This window comes from Sarcophilus harrisii, chromosome 2 (genome assembly GCF_902635505.1).
Source record: "Sarcophilus harrisii chromosome 2, mSarHar1.11, whole genome shotgun sequence".
Taxonomy (NCBI): domain Eukaryota; kingdom Metazoa; phylum Chordata; class Mammalia; order Dasyuromorphia; family Dasyuridae; genus Sarcophilus; species Sarcophilus harrisii.
This window is the reverse complement of record NC_045427.1, coordinates 430,298,352-430,318,568: the sequence shown is the minus strand read 5'-3', so window position 1 is coordinate 430,318,568 and position 20,217 is coordinate 430,298,352. Positions and strand designations below refer to the sequence as shown.

General features: G+C 38.1%; 1 protein-coding gene across 4 annotated transcripts in view; it reads left to right on the top strand.

Moving 5' to 3' along the window:
• The window catches only part of ARHGAP40 (Rho GTPase activating protein 40), a 117,794-nt gene that overhangs the window by 61,749 nt on the left and 35,828 nt on the right, over positions 1-20,217 (top strand). For all 4 annotated transcript variants that reach the window (XM_031954025.1, XM_003757001.4, XM_023507318.2 and 1 more), the window contains exon 2: positions 11,110-11,312. In XM_031954025.1, coding sequence (XP_031809885.1) covers positions 11,132-11,312 — 181 coding nt within the window. In that variant the 5' untranslated portion in view covers positions 11,110-11,131. The remainder of the gene's footprint in view (positions 1-11,109; positions 11,313-20,217) is intronic.

Below are 20,217 nucleotides of genomic sequence, written 5' to 3'. Positions count from 1 at the left end.
TAACACCTGAATTTAAAGCCTGTATAATTGGAAAGGTGGTCTACAATTGACAATAATAGGGATATTTGAGAGGGGAAGGCCTGGCAGGCAGAGATGATCAGTTCTAGACATATTGCATATAAAATGTCTACAGGGCATGAGATGTTCAATAGGCAATTGGACATGTGAGTCTAGTGGTGAGGAGATGGGTTATAGAGTTGGGTAAATGGGCAGTTAACAGTATCAAATGTCACAGGAAATTCAAGAAAGATAAAGATTGAGAAAAGTCCTCTAGCTTTGGTAATTAAGAGACCCCGGTAGGTAACTTTGGAAAAAGCAGTTTCAATTAACTGATGAGGTCAGAAGCCAGACCATAGAGAAATAAGAAGAAAGTGAGAGAAAAGGAGATGTTGGTGCAGGTTATGCTTTCTCAAGGAATTTAGTCACAAAATGAAGGAGAGACATAGGACAGTAACTAGTAGAGATGGATGGAGTGGAGTGAATGGGTTTTTTAGGGAAAGAAATGACATGGGAATGTTTGCAGGCACCAAGGAAATAGCGAGGAGACAGAAAGAGAAGGTCAGTGAAAGAGTAGGGTGATAGAGGGGGCATTCACCTGGAGAAGATGGAATAGAATGGACTCACTTGTGCATGAAGGGGGCTTTGCCTTTGCAGTAAGAATTACCTCATCATATGAGACAGGAATGAAGGCAGAGATAATGACAGAAAGCCTTTAGGTGATATGAGATGAGGAGGAGAGAAGAGGGACCTCTTGACAAATGGTCTCAAATTTTTTTTTTTTTTTTTTGTGAAATATGAGACAAGGTTCTCAGCTGAAGGGGTGTTGGGAAGTCAAGCTATGCAAATTGGAGGAAAGAATAAAAGGTCTGGAAAAGTATGTTGAGTGGGGTACTTAATCAATTAGGGATATGTGAAAGATTGCCTCACTGCAGAATGTGGTTTATAAAGAAACATGGATAAACTGTGAACTACACAAGAGTGCCTCACTAGCAGAGCCATTGATGACATCATAGAATAATCAATCAATTAAATATTTGTACATATAGTTCAATAACAGTCCAAAGAGAGCAGGGATTATGAGTAGACACAAGATTCTTTTACAAGGACATTATGAATTTGAGAGTGATAGGGAATTTTAAAGGCTATCCAGTCCAATCCATACCCAACAAGAATCCCCACTATAAAATGAATGACTAATGGTAATCCTTTTTCTGCTTGATGATTTCTAAGATGTTCATCACCTCTTGAAACCATCACATTCGCTTCTAGACAGCTTTTATTATTGGTAAATTTTCCCTCATATTAAGTCCAAATTTACTTCTTAGCATTTTCTACCCTTTCTTCCCGGTTCTGCCTTTTTAAGGTAAACAGAACAATAATAGCTAACATCTTTATTTAATATTTTTTGCTAGTTACATTCAAAACAATTTTAAACCTTTTTTAAAATTATAACTTTTTTATTGACAACATATGCATGGGTAATTTTTTACAACATTATCCCTTGCACTCCCTTCTGTTCCAACTTTTACCTTCCCTCCCTCCACCCCCTCCCCTAGATGGCAGGCAGTCTTATACATGTTAAATATGTTATAGTATATCTTAGATACAATATATGTGTGTAGAACTGAACAGTTCTCTTGTTGCACAGGAAGAATTAGATTCAGAAGGTAAAAATAACCCGGGAAGAAAAACAAAAATGTAAACAGTTCACACTCATTTCCCAGTGTTCCTTCTCTGGGTGTAGCTGATTCTGTCCATCATTGATCAACAATTTTTAAACCTTTAGTTAGTATTCAGTTCCTTTTTTGGGTATGGATAGGATTTTTCATTATAAGTTCTTCAGAGTGTCATGGATGATTGTACTACTGAGAATAGCAAAGTTATTTACAATTTGCTAACAGTTATATAGTGCTTTAAAAACAAAAAAACCTCCTTTGAACAAGTCTGTCACATTGGAACCCCTTAATTCCTTAAAGATGACTCTCATGTTCTGCCTCCCTTACTACCCTTTCTCTTATGCTCTCTTTGCTTCTCTCCTGGGTCCTTCAACCAATCTTCATATTATGTAACCTCAAGACCCTTCATCATCTTTGTTGTCCTCTGGACAGTGATGTTTACATCAAGTTCCCAAACACCGCAAGGCCACCTCAATAAGGTTCTAGACTCACACTTTCAGAAGCTATCCATTTGTCCAGTCCTTGTTTTGTTAAATTAGACTTAAATATAGATACATGTAAAGTCTTAGTTTGTGTTCAAAAACAATTTCATAAGTAAAAGATGAGGGAGTCGTGGCTACATAACAATTAATGATGAAAAAAATTTGGCAATGTTAGTGAATTATGTGTTTAATATATATTAATCCATGTAATGAAGATTAAAAGAAAATAATAAAAACCAACCTATACAGTTATTTAAAACTGCAGGGAATGAGGTCTGGTGTCCAGAAATAATTCTTTTGCTTCCTACTGTATCATATTTGGTTCAAGGTGTCGCATTTTAGGAATAACCTTGACAAATTTGAAGTCTAGAGGAAGTGGTTTTGAGAGAACTTGGAATACAAGCATAGGCTATATACTCATCATATTTGCAGTTGGAACAAAGCTTGAGAGGATAATTCTGACTGGTAGCAGTCAGAATCCAAAATTATCTTTATAGTCTGCAATAGAATTTTGTATGCTTGTGTGTATGTGTGGTCCATCCAGACTTGTGACTTCATTGGTTTACTCTAAGTGAGGAAATTCCCTCTACAAAGTAGATTTGCAGCTGGGGCACTGAGAAGTTAAGTGACTTGCCGGGAGTCACAGGGGCGGGCAGTCAGAACTTGAATTTTTTTAGTTATTCCAGATTCTCCAGCCAACTTGCCATATTGCTATTATTAATTAATAAACATTTATTAAGTACCTACTATGTGCTAAGAACAGTGCTAAGCATTGTAATTTAGTGAAATGAAATATAGCAAATAAATGTAAAGTCTCATACTTAGTTTTAAAAACTTAATTTTACAAATATGAGGTATGTGTGTATGTGGCCAGACAGCAGTTTGTATAAAATGACGTGTGAGTTTTGATTTATTTTAAGCTTGATATAAAGGTGATATGATCATCAGAAATAAAAAAAAAAAAGTTAGTGCAATCATAGGCAGTATTAAAAAAGAGTGACCAGGACAAGGTTGGTGATTGTTCTGGTGATCTCTCTTGGTCCAATGGTATCTGCTGCATTGTATTCATGTCTGTGTGATGCATTTTAGGATGAATATTTAAAAATTGGAGAGTATCCAGTGAAAGATTTCCATGATATCAATAGACCTCAAGATAGTGTCCTGCACATGAGTATTGGTTGAAAGTATCAGGTTTGTTCATCCTGGAGAAGAGAAAACTTGCTGGGGTGGATTGTGGAGTAAGAGTGATGTAGACTGTTTTCAGGTATTTAAAGGGCTGTGTTCTCATGTGAAAACTTTGTTCTTGGTCCCAGGAGCCAGAAGTCGGAGCAGTGGATAGAAGGTACAAGAGGAAAATTTAGGTTTGAAGCAAGAAAAAATTATCTGTACAATTTGTTATTTGTTTCCTTCTCAGGAAAATGTGTTTATGTATGTGAGGGAGTGGAGCTCTGGGGTAAGAGAACTGGGAGAAGTATAAAACTAAATGATCTCTAAAATTCCTTCCAGTTCTTAATTCCTTCAGTCTTTTGAATGATGTATATCGGGGGGACAGGGAAGGGAATAATAAGCATTTGTTGTTGTTCAGTCATATTTTAATCATGTTGCTCTCTTCATAATCCCATTTGGGTTTTCTTGGCAGAAGTACAGGAGTGGTTTACCCATTTCCTTCTCAATCTCATTTTACAGATGAGGCTTCCTACGAGCTTTCTTGCTGGAAGTTCACTTTTCTTCATGTCTAGATGTGATATGAAATTTGGAGATAAAATAAATACAATCGGTTCTATCCACAAAAGTTAGATTCACCACATGGGAAGGAGTGAGCCTAGATTTTTGTTACATTTAATGTCTCTCTTCTCTGTTCTCAGAGCTAATTTTTAAAAAGATAGGCAAGGCATCAATCCAGTGTTCACTAAAAATGCTAACCATTATGCTAAGTAAACTCTAGAAATAAAAATAAAACAGGCAAGAAAGAACCTGCTTTGAAGGAGTTTATGTTCTAAACGGGGAAGAAAGCACAAGGTAGGGGGAGAGTGTACTCATGGAGATGGCTAGGAAGTGGCATTGAAGCCTGTTTTGGGACAAGAAAAGGGAAAAGGTTAACTTTCAGAAATAGGCAAAATTGTATTACAGAGGGAAGGAGAAAAAGGAGGATAACGAATAAATATTATGATGGCAAAATAGTAGGGAAGATAGTTAATAAGGCACTTGGTGTAATACTTTTTGATTTGGACATTAGAATTGTAAAAGGAAATGGGGATCTTTATGGGAAGGGGAATCAAAGCCATGTGGGATTAGGATCAGTTAAAGAAACTGGGTTTTACCTTTAGAAATATGACTTTAGTCTCTTAATATTTTATGGACTATCAGGTGGAAGAGGGATTTAGCTCCATGTTTAGTTCCATCATAGATTATAGAACTGTGAACATTGGAGGGATCAAGAGGCAGATTTTAGTTTAGTATTAAAAAGGGGGACAAACAATACATTTTAATAATCAAAGTTGTCTAAAAGCCAAATAGACTGCTTTAAAAAGTGGAGTGCTTCTTCCCTGGAAGAAGCAGAGACCCCTCCCTTCTTGGCCTCCCTTCAGGCATCCTAGATAGGATATCAGGACTTGAGGGTAGAGGTTAATTTTCACTTAGTCTTTGTCATTCTAGCACCAAATACAATTTCTGGCATATAGTATATGTTTTAAGAAATGCTTGTTATCGAATGTTGTAAAGGCTGAACCGGCTTAATGCACTCATGAATATTAACTTTGTAGGAGGGCTAGAAGTACAGTTAGATTCCTGTATGGATGGAAAGCATAATCTACTGTGTGAAAATAAACTGGAAATCTTATTGTTATTGTATCTTGTCTTTTGTAGTTTTATTCTTATATCTTATTAAATTTCTTTTATAAAAGAGTTGTTTCTTGGTGAAGGTATGAGATTGATTATTAACCCAGAGATAGGGCTAGGAGCAAACACCCAGTGCTTGCTTATGAATTATTCCTTGGGAACCACAAGGAAGGTATCTGAATGGGGAAAAGTGACATGTTGCTGATTTGATCCTCTCCCTCCTTCTTGCTATTTTTGCTTCCTTTTCTCATACACCCACTTGCTCAGTTCAGTGCCAGAGAGCTTCGAGTTCTCAAAAGGACATTCCAGAATTTAAACACTTCAGCTCAATAACCAAATTTATTGGCTCTCTGCTGTATGCAAGTCCCACTGATGTGGGACTCCATGGCTCATAGAGTCCCTGAAGCTAAATGGGCCTTTTGATGACTAGAAAATAGTCATTCAACTTGGCTAGGACACACTGTATCAGTGCTTGGCTCATTGATTTTCATGTGTGTTGATTCTATGCTAGCCATGACAAGATAAATCAAAGGAAAACAGCTCAGGTTGGGAGAGGGCAAGAGCAGAACCTATAGACCACACTGGCTTTGAAGAGAGGCTCTTAATACTTGTTAGACATTATAAGCTCAGGGCTGTTGGGCAGTTAAGTGGGTCTTAACTGGATAGTTACTAGAACACTAGTGGATAGAACACTAGAATGGGAATCAGAAGACCTGAATTCAAATCTTGCTTCAGACACACAAGTTGTATGACCTTGGACAAGCCACATAAACTCTCCCTACTTTGGTTTCCTCTGCTATAAAATAGGGATAATAATAGCATCTCACAAAGTTATGAGTATCAGAAGAGACAATGTTTATAAAGCATTTAGCGCAGTGCTTGACATATAATAAATGTTTAATAAATGCTTGTTTCCTTATTTGCTCTCTCTTCCAGGTGTGTATGTTGTGTGTACCCCATCTTGTATCCATGTACTTGTACCTTTCTCATCTTAACAAAAATACGAGTCTTCTATCTTGGGACATAGTTGAATATAACTTTGCATTTCACTTACACAGGAATTAGGAATCTGACATAAAACCAATGGAATCTCATTCATGGAAATGCTCTTGTAATGATACTTTAATTAATATTAATACTTAAATTTAGGTTACTAAATTTAAAATTACTGGAGCAAAGTGTCTTATAAACACTTATTTCTATAGTATTTTGTGATTTACAGAGTATTTTCCTCACAACTATCCTGAGGGGAGTAGAATATTTTTATCCCCATTTTAATAAATAAATGGAAAGTATTCATTGATTTTACATCCCCTTTCCAGGAGCAGTGGCATTTTTGGTACCTAAGAATAAGGAGGGAAGAGTGTTAGCTCACTGGCTAAGGCAGGAAAGATAGTGAGATTGTTCAAGGGGAATGTTGGGTGGAATTTGAATCAATATGGAATATGAGATCACTATAGATAGGGGGCTATGTGTCTTGGTTTTGGCTGACTCACTAATTGGGTCAGTACTTCCTCATGATGGTGGCTCCCCATCTGAGTGGATTAAATCACTCAGATGAGGAAACTGAGTCCAGGAAGACTAAGTGACTTGTTTAAGATCACATAATTAATAAGCTTCAGAGCTGGGATCCAAACTCAGGTTTTAAAATTCCAACTTATGTGGTCTTTGCATTGTTGCCTCTGCAATGACTGAGCTTATCTCACATACTTGGGTAAGTCACAGACAAAATATGTCATTGTGAGACAGTTTTATGATTAGAAAGTGATGGATGTGGAATGTAATCTATGGACTTGAGACAAAATGGCGGCCATCAAGAATTTGCTTTACAGTTCATTCTTTGATGGATCCATTATCTCCATTGACTTTGACATTCCATCCAGTAGGTCAGATCTCTTCCAGATTCTCTCATGCAGTTAAGTTTTCATTCATGCTATCCATGTTATTTTATAAAATATTCCTTAGAGGAGCCAAGTACTTATTCTGGGGGCTTACCTCCACATCTTTTAAACCAATTCTTCCAGCATTTATCAACTTGATTATGTTTAAATATTCGAAGTACCCATATTTAAATCAGCATGTGTGGATTGTCTAAGAACTCTGGGATTCTTAGCACCCTCTGTTCCATTTCTTCTCATTCCAGTGCCGTCATTGTGGAAGTGAAAGAGGACTACATAGGACTGAAGGTCATCTTGTATTTTTGTCTGTTTTATAGATCATTATGGCCAAAGAATTCATCATTTACAAACCAAACTTTTGTTGCTTTGCCTCTTGAAATTATTATGTTAACTAATTATTCATTTTTGATCCATCATTTTCCTCATATTTCTTTAAGACCCAACTCCTGAAAAGGTCAGGCAGTTTTAGAAGGGTGTAACAATGAAGTAATCTCCAAGCCCAGCCCAGGCAGATGCTTTAGTTATTAATGTATTAGTTACTGATATTTCTATAATAATATATATTAGTCTAATAATTTCTGCATTCTCTGTACTTACCTAGTCTGGTCTTTGGACAAGTCATATTATCTGTCCTCAAAAGCATTTACTAACTAGAGTTAGGATAGGGCATGAACCTGTGGTTTCATTGATCTAGAAAATTATTAGGTAAGGAAATGCCTTCTGCGCATATCTTATTTCTATACATACAACATTGCTTACATTACTATTTTAAGCATATTGGTCAAATTGGTCTCCTTGCTTTAGGTATCTTCTCCCCACTTCAATCTGTCTTCTGCTCTGCTGTGATTTTCCTCTACTAAAATGATTTTCTTAAAGCTCAGATCTGACAATGTCACTTTTCTATTCAGTATATTCTTGTGGGTCCCTATTGATTCTATGATCAAATTTTATCAAAAATATTCATATTGTTCCCTTTTAATTTTGATTTTGTTTTTTAATGTGTATATACTTCAGAACATGTATATAATTTACATGTGAATATATATCCATTAAAACTGGAGCACAAACTTTTCTTTTTTTACTAATAAAAATGTATGATCAATAAAATTTGGACAATGCTACTCTGGACAATTTTATAAGAATATAAATTGCAAGGAGGGAGTAACTGAATTGATAGAGGGAGTTTCCTCATCTGGGAGCTCTCTTTACCAGTGATATCAGAGGTTGATCTCAATCCTTCAAGCAACCCTTGAATGTTATGGTTTCCATTTACTCAATATTATTTTTAGTATTTTATCTCCAAATACTGGTGTCATCAGAAACTTTGAAAAACATATTATGTATGCCTTTATCTAAATTAATGATGAAAAATAGTGAGCACAGCCAAGTACTGAGTCCTTGAAATAGTCCACTAAAGACCTTTCTTCAAATTGGCATCAATCCCTTTAAAAAATAATAATAACTCTTTGAGTCTAGTTCTGAATTCATCTAGGTATACTGTTGTTTAGCTCCTATTACTCCATCATGTCCATAAGAACATCGTGAGAAATTTGTTGAGAGCTTGATTGAAATCTTGGTAAACGATGTTTATAGCATTATCCTGATCTACCAGTCTAGTAATCCTGTCAAAAAAGGAAATGAAGTTAGTCTGGCATGACCTGTTTTTGAGAGTCATGTTGGCATTCAGAGATCAGAGTTTCTCTTTCTAGGTGTTCACAAGGCATACCTTAATTATATGCTACAGAATCATGCTGGGAATTGAAGTCAAATTCATTGACCCATCTATAATTGGCAGACTCAGTTTCCTTTTTTTTTTTTTTAAACCAGAGCTGTATTTCTTTTTCCAATCCCATGGCATGATTATTTTTGTTTGTGATAATCTATCAGAGGTGATGAATCAACTTAACCTGAGTCACATATGCTGGTTCTTAGAATATCCTAGAAATAGTTTATCCTGCCTTGGGGATTGGAATTCATTGAAGGCAGGTAGGTAGGTGCCTTCTTACTATCTCCTTGCTTATTTTGGGTTTCAAATCCTTGATCACTATTTTTTTTTCTCCCTCACCTTTTCAATTCAAAGTTAATTCACCTTAACAAAGAAAAACAATGAGAATTAAGCTTTCTTTTTCCTCTCTTATCCTAGCTGTCTCCAAAGTAGTTCTGTCCTTGCTCTGATGCTCCCCTTTCTAACAACATAAGCTAAAAAACCTTTTTCTGGTTGTCCTTAGCTTCTGAATCCATTTCAGTCATTGAACTCCTTTAACTATTCTTTAATGGCTGCTATATTTAAGTATTAGTCTTCCATTCCCTGGCCTTGAGTTCTTCTATATGTTTCCTTTTAAAATCTCTAATGGTCAGTGAGTTGATTATTTGTGCCCAACTCTTTATGACCTCATTTGGGATTTTCTTGGCAAAGATACTGGCATAGTTTGCCATTTACTTCTCCAGCTCATTTTACAGATGAGGAAACTGAGGCAAGCAGAAGTAAGTGATTTGCTCAAAGTCACACAACTAGTAAGTATCTGGGGTCCGATTTGAATTGAGGAAGATGAATTTTCTTAAGTTTAGGAGCAGCATGCTAACTACTGCACCATCTAGCTGCACTTAGATACCCCCTGCATCATCTATATTCCCCTTTTTCTTCCTCATTAGAATTGTTTCTCTTTGGATTTTCAAAATTTTTCATTCTTGAGAGCCTCCATTTTTTCTTGCGCTAATCTATAGAATTTCAATTCATAGTGTGTTTTTTTTTTCCCCCCAAAGCTTTTGAAATCTGTGTTCTCACAACCTAGGGTATATGTCAGATTGTGTTCGCTTTTCTCTCCTCCATGCCAACTTTTAAATTAACCAGTAAAGTCAATAAACATGAGCAATGCCCAAGGTAATAAAGAGGGAAGAGAGGCTTAAAAGAGGCAGAAGTATACAAATTAAAAAAAAAATTAAAATTGTTAATATTGTTTAGTTTGACACCTTGGCCCAGTCTTGATATCTCTCAAATCTTGGACTTTTTAAATAGTCTTTATTATGGTTGACATGCTATTATTTTTTGTTATTCAGGTGTTGGAGTTATTCAGGTTGAGTTTGTGGTCCCCTTTGGGGGTTTCTTGGCAGAGATATTGGAGTGGTTTGCCATTTACTTCTTCAATTAATTTTAAATTTAAGGAACTGAGGTAATAGGGTTAAGTGACTTATCCAGGGTCATACAACTAGGAGATGTCTGAGGGCAGACTTAAAGTACTCATACACTGTAGCTGCCTTTGCATTATTATTATACCACATTTTAAAGATGAGGAAATTGAGGTTGAGGGAGTTAAAGTTACTTGTAAGTAAGTGTCTAAAGTAAATTTGAAGTGAATTCTTTGAGTCCAAGTCTACTGTTATCCATTGTGCCACTTTATCTCCATTTGCACAGCCATGAAAGGTGGTGTTCTGGCAAATGGATACATTACTGATGATCTTGCTTTTTTTCTCTGGGTTTGGTTTGGAGGTGGAGAGGCAGAAGAGAATGTGGAGCTAGAGTCAGATCCTGCCTCTGACACAATCTGTGTGACTAAAGGCAAATCATTTCTCCTCTTTAAACTATACTGTTTTCATTTATTTAAAAAAATGCCTAAAGTACCTATCTCACAGGGTTATCTTGAGGCTTAAATAAGAAAACATATTTAGGGGCAGCTAGATGGCTATAGATAGAGGATCAGCCCTGGGATCAGGGAGGACCTGAGTCAAATCTGATCTCCATCATTTATTGACATTAGCTGGGTGATGCTTCACTTAATCCTGATTGCCTCAGGAGAAAAAAGAAAATGCATGTAAAGCATTTTGCAAATTTCAAAGCAGTTGTTTTGTGGCAGTTATTGTGATCTAATAAACAGAGTCTTTAAATTTTTATTTTTATTTTTTGCAAGGCCATTGGGGTTAAGTGACTTGTGTAGGGTCACACAGCTAGAAAGTGTTAAGTATCTGAAGTTGGATTTGAACTTAGGTCCTCTTGACTCCAGAGCCAGTGCTCTATCTACTGTGCCATTTAACTGCCCCCAATTTTTTTATTTTTAAAAATTGAAAAATTTTCAAATGTTGAACATAAAAATTAAAAGAGAATAATGGCCTGTTTGCTTTAGTGTACCTTTTTGATTGATCTTTTTTCTCAGCATTCAGCACATTTTTGTTTCTTGTAAGACTGCTTCTTTATTGGCTGGTTTTTCCTCTTCTTTACAGAAATCCCACTTTCCCATGCAGCATGAATCAATTTCCAGCAAAGAGCTCTTCCCAATGTCAATCGCTGGAAGATTCAAACTCCTGGCTCCCCTCCATAGAGAGCCTTTCAATGGATGACTTTTGGATGGAGGTGGAGAACATGAAGCAGACTGATGAGCTGAAGCAGGAAGATGGTTGTGTTACTGAAGCCCAGATCCCAGAGGGTGAGGAACTCTGCTTCTACTAATCATGAGGAGGGGAAATGGACAGAAGGGCAGTGTGGCAGGCTGTGGTGGAGGTTCCATGGAAAACATTTCATTTTGAAATATTCAATGTGAAAAAACGAGTGCATTGGCGCAGGACAGGGTTTTTTAAATTAATTAATCTTTAATATATATTGCTTTATGAATCATGTTGAGAGAGAAAAATCAGAGCAAAAGGGAAAAGCCATGGGAGAGAGAAAAGAACATAAAAAAGAAGTGGGACATATCATGTGTTGATTTACATTCAGTCTCCTTAATTCTTTTTCGGGCTACAGATGACATTTTTTTATCCAAAGTCTATTGGGATTGCTTTAGGTCACTGAGAAGAACCAAGTCTTTCATAGTTGATCATCATCGCACATTCTTGCTGTTATTTGTGCAATATATTCCTGGTTCTGCTTGTTTCACTCAACATCAGTTCATGTAAATCTTTCCAAGCCTTTCAAAAATCAGCTTGTTCCTCATTTTTTTATAGAACAATAATATTCCATTATTATCATATACCACAATTTATGGTATCTACTCATTTTCCAATTCTTTGCTACCACAAAAAGAGCTACTACAAACATTTTTGCCCGCGTGGGTCCTTTTCTCTTTTTGTTTTCCTTGGGATACAGACCCTGTAATAATACTGCAGGGTCAAAGGTTGTATATGTTTTTATAGCTCTTTGGGTATAAGCTCTCCAGAATGGTTGGATCCGTTCACAATTCCACCAACCATGTATCAGTGTCCTAGTTTTTCCCACATCCTCTCCAACATTCACCATTATCTTTTCCTGTCATTTTAGCCCATCTGAGAAGTGGCATCACAGAGTATATAGCTATAGATGACTTTAATTTCCTTATCTAAAAAATTTCCTCATCATATCCTTTGACCATTTATCAATTGGGAAATGACTTGTATTCTTATATATTTAACACAGTTCTTTATGTTTTTGAAATAAGACCTTTATCAGAAATACTGGCTGTGAAGATTCCACCCCCCCCCCAGCTTTGTATTTCTCTTTTAATCTTGTTTCTATTGGTTTTGTTTGTGCAAAAACTTTTAAATTTAATGTAATCAAACTTTTTCCATTTTACTATTTATAATTTCTCCCTTCTCCAAAGATCTGATCCAAGGCAGGTTTTGATTGGAGCAGTGAGGTGGCCCAGTGCATAGACTTTTAGGCCTGAAGTAAAGGAAGACTCAAATCTGGCCTCAGATACTTACTAGTTGGGTGAACCTGGCCAAGTCACTTATCCCTATTTACCTCAGTTTCCTCATCTGTAAAATGATCTGGAGAAGAAAATGGCAAATCACTAAAATCACTCCACTATTTTTGCCCCCAAAAAATCCCAAATAGGGTCACAAAGATAGATATACTGAATCACTGAACCCAACAACAAGGTTATGATTGAGTTGTTTGGCTAATAAAGAGTGTGTGTGTGTGTGTGTGTGTGTGTGTGTGTGTGTGTGTGAAATTTCAGCAACCATTTCAATTCAGCAAACATCTGCTAGTATCCACTCAATCTAGAGCAGTGGAGGAAATGCAAGGTATATAGATAAGCAATTCCGGTCCTGGAGGAGCCTGCAATCTAAAAATTAAGATTCAAACATAGACAACTTGTACACTAGAGAGGAGATAAGGCTGTTGTTGTTTGTCGTTCTTTCTCCAAGAGGAGTAGGACATCAGAGAGGTGATGCCGTGACATGCAAGTGAACTGGCTTTGAGGGAGGGAGGGCTGTGCAAAGTCCCCTCCAGAGCCCTCTGGGTCCCTTGGCCAGATATAGATCAGGACTCCTGGAAATGGCCCTGGATGCAGGGTGACACCTTGGCCTTTTGAAGCTAAGGTCTTTTCCAAGTTTTGACAGAGGCAATGTTCAGTCTATAATTAAGGCAGAGAATGGCCTCTTACCTGGTCAAAAACAATTTACAGCAGTGCTTTGGTATTCGGTGTTGGTTGGTTTTAGACGGCACAGTGAGGGTGGAAATGAGTATCAAATGAATTTTTCACATAAGGAATCCATCTCCAGGCTGCAGTCCAACCCTCCCTCCCCATATAATTCCCCAGTGGGGCTTCCAGCTTTGGAGAAACAAGCCAGCCCAGCCCTGCTGGCTCCTGACCTTGACCCATCTCACTTTCTGAGAGGAACCTTGGCCTTTGTACTCTCTCCCCATCCCACGCCATCCAAGCCTTCTTTCAGGTATGGGATGGGGGGAGCCTGGTTGTGGAGGTAGAAGCTAAGGTCCGGCACCTTCTGCTGCCCAGGCCCCGGGGCTGCCACCGGGAATCCTGGGAGCCCCGGGGGTCCCTCTGCTGCTCCTGCTGGGTCCATAGCTGTTTCTGTTGCTGCTTGTCAGGCCGTTGCTGTTCCTCCTGCTGAGCATGCAGGCCATTCTCTTTTGGGAGCTGGGACACGATACGCTGCAGCCATGTCAGAGGACAGGCCTACTCTGCATCGGGGCCTCCAACCTGAGCACTGTAGCCTTCCCTGGCAAGTAGGACTGAGGGCAAGAACAGGGACGGGGCAGTACACCTGGTCAACCTCAGATCCTCCCACCAGGTGCAGGGAGGGCTGAGCAAGCTTCAGGTGCTGAAGCAATTTTTTCCTCCTTGAAATGTATGGGATGCTGAATTCAATGAGTTTAGAAGCAGACCAGTGCTGAATTACTACTGTATTACTCTGGGAGGCCCTCAGGATTTCTGGCCTAAACAGAAACAATTGCTAATTACACTCTCTGAGCAATCAGAGCTCAAACAGTGAGCAGGTGGGGCTTGGCCAGGGACCCCTTGTTGGTAAATCAATAAGAGCCCGATGATTTGGGTTTAAGGCATAGCCCCAGCCCATAAACCCAGATGTTTCGCAACGTTTCAGCAATCAAAACTTACATTCCTTTTGGTAGAGTACCAGCATGTATGGACAGAGAGAGGAGAAGGGAAAGAAAAGAAGGAATTGTGTTGCCCAGCTGACCAGTTCTAATTGAGCCCCCAATGGAAAAACTCCTACTTCTACTTACCAAAGCTGTTGTTTGTCCTTTGTTCTCAAAGACTACCCAGGAGATGGTGCTATGACAGGACAAGTGAATTGGATTTAAGTGAGGGAGGGCTGTGCAAAGTCACCAGGGAGATTAAGTGCAAACATGAGGTGAAAAGCCAAGTCCCTTATGAGTTCCTGGAGGGAAATGATCTTTGCCAACATATGACTTCTTGTAGGAGGCGGCATCTCAGCTCTAATTGCATTACATTTATTTACCTCTATAAATCAGGAGTTTATAACCTGGTGTCCAATAACCTGTTTTTAAAAAATATCTTGGGAACTGTATTTCAGCAAAATTTTCCTTTGTAATCCTCTATATTTATTAAGAATGTTTTTAAAGGCATAATAAACAGACTGCCAAGGAAATCTGTGAGACCCCAAAGTTAGGATTTCCTGGTGTGAGTGTTTATTTCCTCCTTGCCACCCACCATAGGGTAATGAATACTCCCTGAGGGCACTGCTCTAGAACTCTGAGCTCTAGAGGGATAAGGGAGTAATATAAGGGTGTTCTGGTTTATGTGCCCCCTTCCTCACCACCACTGTACTTCCTTCTGGGATTATCAGTTGAAATCTATTAGTTGGCCAGACAATTAGTATTTAGAAAGGGGTATTAAGATATTATAGTAAGGATATTTGGTATAAAATGCTCCTTCTCCCCAATAAAAAAAAAGTTTTTATAATACTTTCTCACAAGTACAGTGCGAGGGAATGTCTCGAGCTGAGAGTGTATGTGGCAAAGGGAAGCAACCCCTACCTTGCTGGAGTACTCAGGGTCTTTCCTTTCGGGAAGGTTTAGCATCTTGTGTATTTCTTATAGGTTCTTGAAGCTCTCTTCCCTCAGGTTGTCCTCATCTCCTGATAGACATGCCAGGTCAGTCATTGCGGTCTCTGCCACTATTCACCACTTTCCCAGGAGATGCTGCTGGGGCACTGACAGGCACGCCAGTTCCTAGAACCTTTGCATTTCACAAAGTCATGCTCTGGTGAAAGAGGAAAAGGAAAGGAAAGCCTGAGGTCTTCTCTCTCTTCTGTATTGCTCAGAGATTTGGCTAGGACTGCTTTCACCACTTGCTGGCCAAACACTGGAGAATCCAAAGTGACTTACTATTTTATAATAACTATATTCTTGATGCATTTCATTGAAAAGCCTTTTGTTGGTTACTTCACTGATTCATTGGAGGTGGCTAGGCTTTATTTACAACAGTTCATACCTCTGATTAATTCAGTTGAGAAGTCTGGATGACTTTCAATCCTTATGTAGGGAAGAGCCTTCCACAGCTGCCCCATCCAGCTGCCCCCACTATCTGTGTTTATGTAGGGTGACATACGATTTATGTGTATGTGGTAGGTATGGTTTTTGTAAGAATATATATTAGTATATGCATGCCTCCTTGGAGTTACCTAAGTAAATAAATACAAAGCATATATAGATGAGAGAGAGAAAAGGAGAGAGAGACAGAGAGAGATCAAGCGATTGATCATAGTTGATTGGAAGGAAAAAGATCTTCTATAAGAGATGGCACCCGGACTGTGCTTTGAAAGAAGGAAAGAAGGAATTTTTTTGCAGGACAAATTCTGCTTGATTATGGGCCATTTACAGATTCTCTTTTACCTTCCAGTCATTTGTAGCAGGATTTAATGAGACAAGCGAACTCAGAGTCATTTCATTGGAGACATCATACCTGGTGTTAGGCAATCATTCACCAACCAATTGTGAATCCATTTAATCATAGTCACCTAGATCCTATCCCCATCTTGCCTATAAGGTTATTATGAGAAACTTTAGCAGGGGTCCACAAACTTTTTAAATAGGGGGCCAGTTCACTATCCCTCAGACTGTTGGAGGGCCAGACTATAGTAAAAACAAAAACTTTGTTTTGTGGGCCTTTAAATAAAGAAACATCATAGCCCTGGGTGAGGGGGTTAAACATCCTCAGCTGCCGCATCTGGCCTGCAGGTCATAGTGTGAGGACCCCTGCTTTAAAGGGTCCTACAATGTGGAGCTAGAAGAAACTTAAAACATAAAAGACCATCTGAGAGGAAGTAGTCTTCCAATGTATCGACTCCTCAAAGATTAAATACACGAGAGTCCCGTTTCCCATCCCAGGAGTGTACATACGTAGACCCACACATTGTGGGTATATTTGTACAGTACATACATACACACACCCTCCACATTACCCCATGGAGGTATTGTCAGTTCTGGTGGACTGAGATCCCCCTTTCATTCTACCAGGTTTAATTCCTCATCTTACAAATGTGGAAACCAAGGCCTAGAGTGACACACAAGTAGCAGAGAAAGGATTCAAAGGTATTCACAGGTCCTCTGACTCCAGAGCCAGCCCCTTGGTGGACTTGACAAATACCTTATTAAAATCAAGCTCCAGTGAATCCATGGCATTCTTCTGATTAACCAGCCTGATAAGAGATGGCATTCATACTTATGTGGTATAACAAGTCCTTGCTTAAAATATTTCTCTATTTGTCAATACGGTTTAGCCCAGTTCTTTAAACATGTCAAATAACTCTGTATATTCTTCTCATCCTTTCCCCTAAACAGTCCCCAAAGAGTGCACAAACTCAAAGAAGTGAATTCCCTTTTGCCTTTTGTCTTACCTTTATCCACCCCACTTTCCATCTCATCCCCCCCCAACCCAAACTGGAAGAAACATTCCCTTCCAGATCTTATTAGTTGTAATAAGCAGAGATCAGCATGTTGAAATGGTAATGTGTACTTCTGTGATCAGTGGGACTCGGCTTTCAGCTCTTTTTTCCTCCTACCCTTGAGATTGTTTATGTCCTCCACTTTCCCACTAAATTTGTGTCTGCACAAATGTGTCTATACTTTTGGTAGTTTTAGATTTAGAGGCAACCTTTGCAGAATAGAACATAAGAGGAGCTCTATTCTTTCAAGTTTCCTTTATCTGGGACTTTCAGGAACATTAGGACATAATCTATTCCCTTGCTCATTGTAACAGGTAAAATTAAGGTAGACTGAGGAGCACAATCAGTTTATTAATAAAACATGAATTTAGTAATAAATAGGACCTCAGCTTCCCCAAAAAGCTAAAATCACAAATGAAGGGGATAGTTCTCTTATAGTTTTAGGAAATATAGAAAATACAAAGGTTAGCATTATAGATGGAAGAAAATATGATTGCATGGAAATTAGGAAGGGGGACTAACAACAACCCCCCTCTTTTCCTCCTGTGACTAAGAAATATTCATTGTTTGAATCCAGTTGCATTTGCAAGAACAGAGATAGCAAACCAGATTTCTTTGTGTAACAAACCAAATGTCCGTGAGGAATAGCTTGGTTTTGTAAAGATACTAGAGACCAGTCTCCTTAGTGTCCACTTGTATTTTTTGAGGTTAACACAGTTCCTTGACACAAGTACAAAAGCATGATTAACAGAAGAACTGGAAACCTAACTCATTAGAGGCCAGCTAAATTTCTGAATTAAGTTCAGAGACAAGGAATCATGACTTGGTCAGTTACTGAACAAAAATCAATTAATTGTAATTAGGATCAATTTTAAAAAACGCAGAATCAATTTATTTCACTTAAAAAGATTCAGTGGCTCCCTATGGTCTTTAGGCTAAAATGGCCTTCATCTAGCATATAAAGCTATACAATTCATCGTTTTTTGGAGGGTGGGGGAATCCTCTTGACTTATTAGTCATTCAGTCCTGAAGGAGATTAACTCCAAAGAAAGAAAAAGAAATCCTTTCTTACCCTTTTTGACTCATTATACCCCTTCCTGGAGTCCTAGGAAAAATTCTCCAAAAGTTTAGGAATGGGTCATTTACACATGCATAGGCACAAAGAAGAAAAGATATGACAACTTTTTCTTCCTTCCACTAAAGAAGAAATGTTTAAAATACGATGGATATATAAGTGTATGTTGATGATTAAAGCATGTAGCAATAAGCTATATTTCCATCATACTCTTGAATGTGCTAACTTCTGACCTATTGAACTCACAAAGTTGTTATCAAGGCTGGATCCACCCATCTCAGGATTGCTGTTTGATCACCTGTGGTCAGGGAAAAAACACAAAGAAGAGATAGCCAGAGCATTTGAGCTCCATTCTCTGGTTTATCTAGACCCCATCAGGTGTTCTCTGTACTGTCGAGCTTCCATAACTTTAAGGAGTTATGGAAGCCTTTCCCACCGCCCTTGTTGGAAATCTGAGGGTTTGAAGAGTCCTAAAATATTTGATAAATGGGAGGAAAGAATGATCAATAAAATTCTCTCCTTTTAAAGCCTATTGAGTAGGCAGCCTTTTCTGCTCAGTGGCCAGTTCTGTTGGGTTTGGCTCGCTCTCTCTCTCCCCCACTAACTTCCTTATCGCAGGGACCAAGAGACCAACCACAAGTTTCTGTTTACATTTGTGCTTTAGCAAACAGCAGGACAAATGTACTTATCAGAAACAGTCTGGTGATGAGGCCATTAGAAAGGACAAAGATGCAGACTCAATTCCATAGGAAGGGCTCCAGACAAAACAGATAAGGAGTTTTCCCCATTATAAAGCCTTCTAAAATCTGGTTCTAACTCCTTCCTCTCCAGTTTCTTTCCAGAGTTATTACATATGACTCTCCTTCATAATACTTTGTTTCAGTCAAATGCTCTTATTTGATGTTTTCTTCTGTATTCCAGCCTCTTAGAATCCCTAGCTTTTTTCAAAGCTCATCTCACATGCTACTTTCTATGTTCCCGATTCCCCTTGCCTATTAGTACTTGCCTCTATTCAGTTTTTAGTTTTTAGGTTTTTTTTTTGTATGTAATTTGAATTTTCTTATTTGTGTTCTCATTGTTTTTCCCAACCAGAATGTGGGCTCTTTGAGGACGGGGACTTTGAAAAAATTTTCGTCTTTGTATTCCCAGCACCTAGTACTCCAGAGTACATTGTAGGAGTTTTACAAATGCTTGCTGGTTAGATAATTGCATAATTATGTATGCATATATTAGATTTAATATATATTTTACCATGTTTAACATATATTAGATTACTTGCCATCTAGGAGAGGAGGTGGGGGGAGGTTTTGCAAGGATCATGGTTGGAAAATTATCCCCGCATATGTTTTGAAAATAAAAAGCTTTAACTAAAAAAATTTTTTTAAAATTTTTGCTCATTAAAGATAATACTTTCAGTTCAATCTTTTGGATCATAGAATTAGGATGTTTAAGCTGAAAGGAACCTGAAAGGCCATCTAGTTACACTCCTTTATTTTTTTACAGATAAGAAAATGAGGCCTAGAGAAATTGTGATTTGTTTCAAGTCATACAGATAGTAAATGACAGAACCAGACTTGGAAGACAAAGTCTTTAATTCCACATCCAGATTTCTTTTTGTCACATTAGACTGTTTTCAGATCATTTAGTTCCTGGGTAAAACTAGAAGACCAGAAGACAAAGCAATTTGCATTTGCCAGGTAATGTCAGTAATTTTGTAGTAGAGCTGTTTTGGGAGAGTTTTGGAGGGCACTAGTGGGCATGTCAGTATTTCTTCATTCTTTGTTTTCTAGTGACCAGTATAGCTCAAAATGCTGGGGAGTTTCTGGAGAAACCCCACAGGCTCCAATTTACACTTTCATGTTTTGCCAGGTTTTAAAATGACTCCAAAGTGTGTGGGGAGGAGGAAATTTTACCCACAACATAGGGAGTCCATGAAGGGACAAATGACCTGTTAGATAATTGAGCTCAGATGGGTGTGACCTCTATCATAGAACAACTGCTTTCTCTAAAGGACCAAATATATGGAATAGTTTTCCCATTTTAGTTTTCCATTTAGCTCTTTTTTTACATTATGACAATGAATCTTAGTTTTTATACTGTTTTATTGA